Source organism: Phalaenopsis equestris, unplaced genomic scaffold (genome assembly GCF_001263595.1).
Source record: "Phalaenopsis equestris unplaced genomic scaffold, ASM126359v1 Scaffold000058, whole genome shotgun sequence".
Classification (NCBI taxonomy): domain Eukaryota; kingdom Viridiplantae; phylum Streptophyta; class Magnoliopsida; order Asparagales; family Orchidaceae; genus Phalaenopsis; species Phalaenopsis equestris.
The window spans coordinates 574,625-582,774 of record NW_018164500.1 but is presented as its reverse complement, the minus strand read 5'-3'; the positions used below and the strand labels follow the sequence as shown (position 1 = coordinate 582,774).

General features: G+C 37.0%; 1 protein-coding gene across 1 annotated transcript; it reads right to left on the bottom strand.

Annotated features, from left to right (window-relative positions):
• Positions 1 to 722: 722 nt before the first annotated feature.
• Positions 723 to 3,901, bottom strand: LOC110019469 (GDSL esterase/lipase At1g74460-like). The gene is made up of 5 exons (XM_020717136.1): positions 3,669 to 3,901; positions 1,791 to 1,921; positions 1,462 to 1,701; positions 1,078 to 1,327; positions 723 to 1,000 (listed from the first exon to the last, which is right to left on the bottom strand). The coding sequence occupies exons 1-5, from the start codon at positions 3,886 to 3,888 to the stop codon at positions 792 to 794; spliced, it is 1,050 nt and encodes a 349-aa protein (XP_020572795.1). The 5' UTR covers positions 3,889 to 3,901; the 3' UTR covers positions 723 to 791.
• Between the last annotated feature and the right edge of the window lie 4,249 nt (positions 3,902 to 8,150).

Genomic DNA, 8,150 nt, shown 5'->3' with positions numbered 1-8,150 from the left:
ATTTGAAATGTCAACATGAAATTTGACTTGCCAATCCAAATTTGCTCAAAATTGACATATACTTATTATGCATATATTAAATGGGTTATATCATTTGTTTAATTGGATTCATGTTTAACATTTGAGTGGGATTCATATTAAGTAGTTCAGGTCAATTTTGGGTCAAACACCATCCTGAATTTGAAATGTTAACACGAATTTGATTCACCTACACGAATTTAACCCGAACTTGAATCGAATTTCACCAATAACTATTATATGTATTAAACAAATTACAGGGGGCAGATTCAAGTTAGTTGGATTGAAAGCATGCTTAATATTTGAATCGGTTCTTGTTGAGTAGTTTCATATTAGGTCAATTTTGGGTCATACCCGAACCCAACTTGCAAACCCAATTTGATTCCCCTACAGAAGATTGTGGTACATCGAACTCAAGAATAAGTCAAAAGAAATTTGGGTCAGTAGCTCTGATTTGAACAGTAAACACTGCGTTGAATTATAGTTCCATATTTTACTTTCAAAGAATAAATAATGAATAAAAAACAAGAAAAATATAATTTATTACATTATTCGAAACATATTACATTTATTCAAGAAGTTATTGTGTTTTCAAAATTAGTACGTACAACCTTGAGCCCTTCTAGGCGTAACATTATATAAAAACGTGAAAATTTCATGAGCTATGCTCACTAGAAATTCTTTTGTGCAATACTTATGATGTAGCAAGTAAGAAATTTAAGAGTCCTGCCAACAAAGAAGTATGTGTCGAGATTTTCTCAGGTTATGAATCATTAAATTGTTTCATTAGTTGGCTTCTGATCAATTCCCATTATATTGAGGAATGAGTGCGCCATAAATGCATTTGCTCTTTCTGTGGGGTGATATGCATCCCAGAACACATACTTGCTTCTATCTTTACACAACCTTGACAATGGCGTGCATGTGAGAGAAGCTCTTAAATTTCCTATTGAGCAGCAAGGATCTGTTACGTTGGTAAAACCTGCAAACAAAAAACCAATTATTTCATCAATAAAGCATAATAATTTGATGGAATACACTTCAAAATAATATACAAACCATAGTTTTTTGGGCGATTTATAAGATCATAAAAGGAATTATAAGCATCTACAAACTTAAAAGTAACATTTGGAAGAGTTTTTGACAAGTTCTCAAGGAGATTCACGGATTTGCTATTAAACTTGAGAGCTAGCTTGTTTGTAGACTCTTGGCACTGCCCAGATTGATTAAAAAACCTCTGCAAAGGGATGCAACCCAGTGGGCCTAAACCAAAAAATGTCATCTGCCTTACTCCTAGCGAGTGCAAAACCTGCATTATATAAAACTAGATACTATATAAGAAGGAGAAAGAATTATACTTCAATTATTGACATGCATGGAAACAATAAGTAAACTATATGTAATCTTCATACCACATCGATGTAGTTTATGTTAATAATTTACCCTTAATTGGCTCTCGAGTGTAGTTATGAGGTAGTTCGTGAATGTATCTCCATCATAATTCCATGAGTCAGAGCAAAATGGCAAGAGGAAGTTGTTTATGTAGTCATTGCTTCCCATGGCTACAACATAGAGAGCTTGCTGGAAGAACTTGTCAGCAGCTTCCTTGCCAATCTTCCTTCTTATCATCTCTTGAGTTCCTTTGAACAGTTCGATTTGTTTCCAAAATGAATATCTTTGAATCTGCAATGCGAATAATTTTATATTACTTTAGTAAAAATGTTTCAGTTTATTTTGATTGGATTCAATAAAGAATGTGTATTGAAGCTTACAAAAATTGATCCGGTCTCATTCAAGATTCCACCTCCTCCTGATGCGTAATTGACTCCTTGGTTGATTATAGTATCTTCATCCAGTGAAGGATCAAGGAAAGGCGGTGGCCTTGGGAGACCCATTTTTTCACCTGCAACAATAAAAAGTATTGACAACAAGTGAATGTAACCAGACTAAGGATTCAAATTGGCTGAAATAAGAGTTATGCTTCCAATCCCTTAGTATTTTTATACTTATTTATATAAATATTTTAGAGGTTGAAATTGATAAAAAATATTGCCGTGCTCAGCCATGTTTTTAAAGTTTCTATCACCTATACCCTTCCTCCACAATTTTTGGTGCCTGCCACCTCAAAAATGACAGTCGTAGCTATCGGCTGTCACGTTAAAGCAGTCACTGCCCTTGGTGACATCAACTCTTAATTTATATCATATGCAATTTGCTTATAATGTGTTTGTCTTCTAGGGAAAATTATACTCAAAAATAATTTTATTGTGTTTCCCCTTAAGGATTTGCATTAGTCCGGAGTAATTTATGTAGCACATAAATATATCGGATTAAATCCCTTATAATGTAAGCATGCTAGCATACAAATGCCATGTGATAGCTCTTCTCATGGAAGGCCGAGCTAGCATTTTCAGGTTGAAAATGAATATGATGGATAGTAGATGTATCAAGCACAACTTTGTTGGCTCACTTTCTTCCAAAATTCTGTTAAATTCTATTAAAGCCAATGATCTAATCATAGTCAAATTGTTTGTAGGAATTATACTTTTCATGGGACATCAGAACTTCTAAAACAATAGAGCAAAAATCAACGGGAGTGCTCCAATAACTATTCCACACGATTAATTAAGTGTTGTGGTGCATGTTATTTTATATGATTTGAAGTGATTATATTTAAGAGAAATTGGTGATCATGTGAAGAACCCTCACATGAGTAGATATTGCTAATCCACAAAAAAATTAAATGGCATATAAGATTTATAGCTCTTATGGTTTATGCTAACAATTTTAACATGATTAAGCAGGCGACTCACATGACCGCACTATATGTGAAAACTCGAACTCTCATGCTTCAATGTATTATCTGTTTTTGCCAAATGATTTCACGGTTTTGTCTCGTTGGTGTAGCTTTTCTAGAGTTCACCTATCCTAGGAGTGCTCACATGCAATCACACTAAACTTTATAGTTTCTAAAAAATTTCACAATTACACCAAAAGATGTAGAAATATTTAAGAGTTTGGCTTCATTATGCTTGAGATGTTTTCTTACTATATGAAAAATATGTTATAGACTCACAATTTATTAGTGTTGAAAAGCATGCTTCCATCTAAGAGCAGGGGACTACCATGGTTGACGTCTAAATCCCTCACATGAGCGCTCATTTTCTGTCTTGACATCCGACGTACTTCTATGTGCGGTGCAGGTTATTCCTGAGTTATTTTCAGGTTATTTATTGGTTATTTTCAATAATCCCGAAATAACCCAGAAATAACTCAAAAATAAAGACCGCGGGTTATTTCGGAATTATTGAAAATAACCAAGAAATAACCTGAAAATAACTCAGGAATATTGTGCCGCACGTAGAACTACGTTAGGAGTCCGCACAGAAAAAAATTTGCTCACACTAAAAGAAGATTCTTAAACCACCTGAAATTCAAAATTCTCACATAAATAAAATAAATAATATATTATATATACCAATTAGGGTATCATTCCGGACAATTTTTCTCCCCCGCCCTGTCTAGCACTTTATAAGATTTTAACTAAATGAACTTTAAACAATTAAACCAGCACGCCACATGAAAGCCTAGAGGCAAGTTCCAACAATCTTATATAATAAAGTAATAAGAGTAGCAATTATATTACTTACCAACTATGTCAGCAATGGTGCGGCCATTAGTGAACCTTCCACTGGGCAGTCCATCGCCGAAGTCAATCCCATACCATGGCAAAGCCGGGCGAGCCAAGCTCCTAGTGAGATAGTAATTGTTCCCAACATCACTCAATGAATCGCCGAAGATGAACAGCACCATTGCAGAGGAACATCTCGTGTCTTCCAGTACAATCGACGCGAGCAGAAGCATGGCCATGGCTAGCTTTGCTCTTCTTATATTCCCCATTCTTATTGTTTCTATTGTATTAAGTCCCCTGGATTGATGAAGCAGCTGCTCTTATTTATACTTGGATTGAAAAGGAAATGTGCAAGCAAAGTTCTTCTAGTGCAGTTAAGAGCTGAAGGTGGATTTTTTCCGTAGAGTATTTGAGGATGACAAAGCAAAGATGGCGAAATCTCCATTGACTGTTAACCTAGGAGAGATAGATATGGGTATGCCGTAAACAAATTTGATCATTTGACATGAACCTCTAGATATGACATAATTTTTTAGATTAACTTTTGATCAAAAATATATTTAAAGTTCAATTTAAAATCTTCTACAACTTCAATTTTAGCAAACTTACAGTCAAACTGACCGGTTCAACAAGATGAACCAAATGATATAAAATTGGTCATTTCGAGCCAAATCAAGCCCCAATCAAGCCATTAAATCACTTTTGAAAGCTTTTTTGGCATATTTGGAATGTCAAATAGATTTTGAATCTAGTGTGCTTATAGTCAAATTGAGTGTCTCAACAACAAAAATCCAACGAGCCCAAGATCGCTCAATTTTGATATTATTAAGACACTCAAATATCCATGAAACACCATATGATCAAAGGAATCTCTTTGAGGCGTCATCCACCCAATTATTTTATTTCACTTTTCCATCCAAGTGAAATCACTGGAACAAACAGCGAGGTTGTTACCAACTCATCTTTTATGGGATTTCGGTGTTATGGCTTCAAGAAACTACTCGAGTTCGTATGGGAGAATCCACAGAAGGCCCCTACTATCAGCCTCCTCTAAACACAGCAAACAATCAGACCTAGGGGCTCTAGAAAATAGACAAATGTGAAGCTTAAGAAGGTTATACCGTCACAGTGCTTGATCAAAGTTCAGTCTTTGCTCAGGAAGAAACTCTCATTGTCATGAAAAGACTTCCGGCGGTGCTTCAAGTATTGGCCTTCGTTCCCCTTGGGTGATGAAGCTCTCCTCGCAAGGAGTTTTCTGGCGCCGCCGTAACACCACTCTTCGTTCTTCCTTTCTATTTCTCAGATTAAGATGGTGATCGAAAAAAAAATGCTAGAGGAGGAAGAATAAGAAGAATGGAGAAAAGGAAGAAGAAGGGTGAAGAAGCTCCCCAAAGACTCTCCAAAACTCTCCCTTAACCTCTTTGTGATCGTTCCTTAGCTCCTCCAAGTGAAATGAGACTGATCTCCCTAGATATCCCCCACAGGAAGGATATTTGCAGAGGTTCAAATGACATCTTGCCTCTTTTGGAAAGTGCCCAGGTTAGCTCTGAGGTCATTTTTGTCTTAGGACTGTTACAACATCTTATCCCGACGGTCGGAAGGTGGTCGGACAGAAAAACAGGGACTAGGCAATGAAATGAATCAAAACAGGTAGAATGTGTGGTGTGGCCATGCCACAAATAAGGTGTGGTCAGGTAGCTCCTAGGCGTGGTCACGCCCCATATGACATGGTCACACCTATCTTTTTTGGAAGCAATTTTATGGTTTTGATTATTTAGGTCATGTGGCAAGACTTGGAAGATCTTCCTTAAGCAAAAATAATGTTCTGAATGCATCTGTGTTATTCTTTCCACCATCCCGAGTCATCTCAAGGGTAATTATTCATGAGTAACCCAATTTGGGGCCTGACTTGTTCGCGTTGCGCATAAGAAAAACTCATCTGGTTGGGTCATCTCATTAATGTCTCATTAATGTAATGACAGTTGGTCCTCACCTCATAACAGTCAAAGTCTAGCGAAACTATCTTGGCCATGTGTCAGAGGATTGAAGATGGATATCTCAAGCCTCAAAGAATCATATGTGCGTGAAGCATACCCTAAGGTCGTTCGAGCATACATCATATGCACGTAACATCAAAATATGATGCCAACAATCAACTCATTAAAGGCTAACAAAAAGACAGTTCAAAAAGTAAGTCCAGTTAGTGATTAATGAGATCAAATTTGATGTGTTTATGAGCCTTTTATTCTTATTACAACTTCAACTCGAAGAAGCATAATACTCAGGGGCTTTATGTATAGCAAGAAAATATCACCACCCTTGTCGAGCCGAAGGAGCCGCCATTGTTGAAGTCATTGTAGTCAGAGCTGTGACAACAACCGAGCAGCCAACACCCAGCCTACCGACCACATTGGGTTAGTCAACCTTTTCCAATCGGCTGACCACTCTGGCAGGCTACCTCCAGCAGGGACTGGCCACCTAGCTCCAACCTGCCGGCCACCACCAATCGGCAGGCTAATATTGGGCCGACCAAGTTACCCCAATCGGCCGACCACTTCCAACCAATTGGCCCCCTTGGCCAGCCACCCGATGCGAAGGAACTCCAACAGACGGACAAGCTCCAAAACTTCAAACCTGGTCGAGAGAAGGACAAACATACCCTGCACTATTCTTATTAAAGTAAGGATATAATTGTAATCTCCATCTTTGTTTCTTTTCTCTTTATAAATAGAGGACCCTCAGCATGTGTAAGAGAGTCTCTAAGTTCTATCTCTTAAAGAAGGGACATAATTGTAATCTTCGTATTCCTTCCTTTTCTCTCTATAAATAGAGGACCCTTATCATGTATAAGAGAGTCTCTAGCTTCTCTCTCTTAACTCTTCTTCCCTCACTTGTAACACCTACTTTCTGTGGAATACAATAGGCTAAAGAGTCAGGAGAACGCCCATAATTTCCCCCAATGGAGCAGATCTCTCTCATTTTCTCTCCATCTCTTTGTCTTTCCCTCGGGGTTCACTCTCTGTTCCTTAGGCACGATCCACAAGCCAATTCTAGATTCAACACACACACACATACACAAATATATATATATATATATATAAAGCATACAACATATGAAGTCATATATAATGGAAATGATTTCTCTTAATTTAGCTCCACAATATGTATGTATAAATATGATAGCCTATATATATATATATATATATATATATATATATATATATATCAACAACAAATTACCTCATCTAGTGTGGATCTCGAGGTATATAACAGATCTTAAAACAACTTTTTGAGCAAAAAACATTCAAAGTTCAACTAAAAGTCATCTAGAACTCCGATTTCAGCAAACTTACAGTCAAAGTGACCCATTCAAAGTTCAACTAAAAGTCATCTAGAACTCCGGTTTCAGCAAACTTACAGTCAAAGTGACCGATTCAACGAGATTGACCCAACATTGCTCCAATTTGAGCCCTATCAAGGCCCAATCAAGCTATTAAACCAATTTTGGAAGCTTTCTGGGCATATTTAAAAGGTCAATCTGATGTTGAATCTAGTGAACATATAGTTTAATCGAGTGTCTCGACAAAACAAATTCAACAAGCCTAAAATCACACAATTTTAACATCATTAAGCTAATCAATTATCCATCAAATACCATTTGATAGAAGGAATCTTTTTGAACCATTCGATCTGTGTGTTTTAAATTATTTCATTAATTGTAATCGTGATTCTATAAATAGAGTCTCATCCCTCATGATCGGAGAGAGAGCTTGAAGCCTGTAGAAAATTGAAGCTTATAGAATGAGTTGAAGTTTGACAACACTTCGCTGCAGACCAACAATCGCCACCCTTTGCAGACCGACACTAGCTGACTGCCGTCGGTCACTATCGGCCGCTTCCCTCTTCTTGCAATAAGTTCATCAACTTTGTAGCTTGGAAGATTGTGTATCCCTTTCATGCATGTGGAACAAGAAAATGCACTTGCAAACTCCAGTTTATAGTGAATCGCTTAACTGGGTCCGACCCCGTGTTTTTTCCCTTTATGGATTTTTCATGTAAAAAACTTTTGATTTCTATGTCTTTATTTTCTTTTGAATGAGTGTGTGATGAATTCTTATGCAACGCTAAGACAATAATCCTTTACTCTACCGCGATAAATCTTCTAGCATGCATCTGATATTGAGACCTGGTTTGAGGCTTTGAGGCAGACAAGCGGAAATTTGAGGGTTGGATGGACCTTCCTTCAACTTAACTTCAAGAAGGATTTGCCTAATTAGAGGTCATAGTTTTAACGGTTATGGGAGGAGTTGAATTTGCCTCATAGGTTGGGTTGGTGGGTCATGTTTCTAACTTGAGGGTTGACACCATATGTTGCTAATGAATGTGATTGCAATGTATACAAATTAATGAATATTTCCGTACTCCTATGCTTTTTATAAGCCTATGTTTAATTTTAGTGGAGAAAGGAAACACATTTAATAGAATTTAAGACTTAGTTTTT

Coding starts and splice junctions, on each gene's coding strand:
- LOC110019469 (XM_020717136.1), bottom strand. CDS start 3,888: ATGGCCATGCTTCTGCTCGCGTCGATTGTACTGGAAGACACGAGATGT. Junction 1,922..3,668: donor CACCATTGCTGACATAGTTG/GTAAGTAATATA, acceptor TTATTGTTGCAG/GTGAAAAAATGGGTCTCCCA. Junction 1,328..1,461: donor CACTCGAGAGCCAATTAAGG/GTAAATTATTAA, acceptor TATATAATGCAG/GTTTTGCACTCGCTAGGAGT.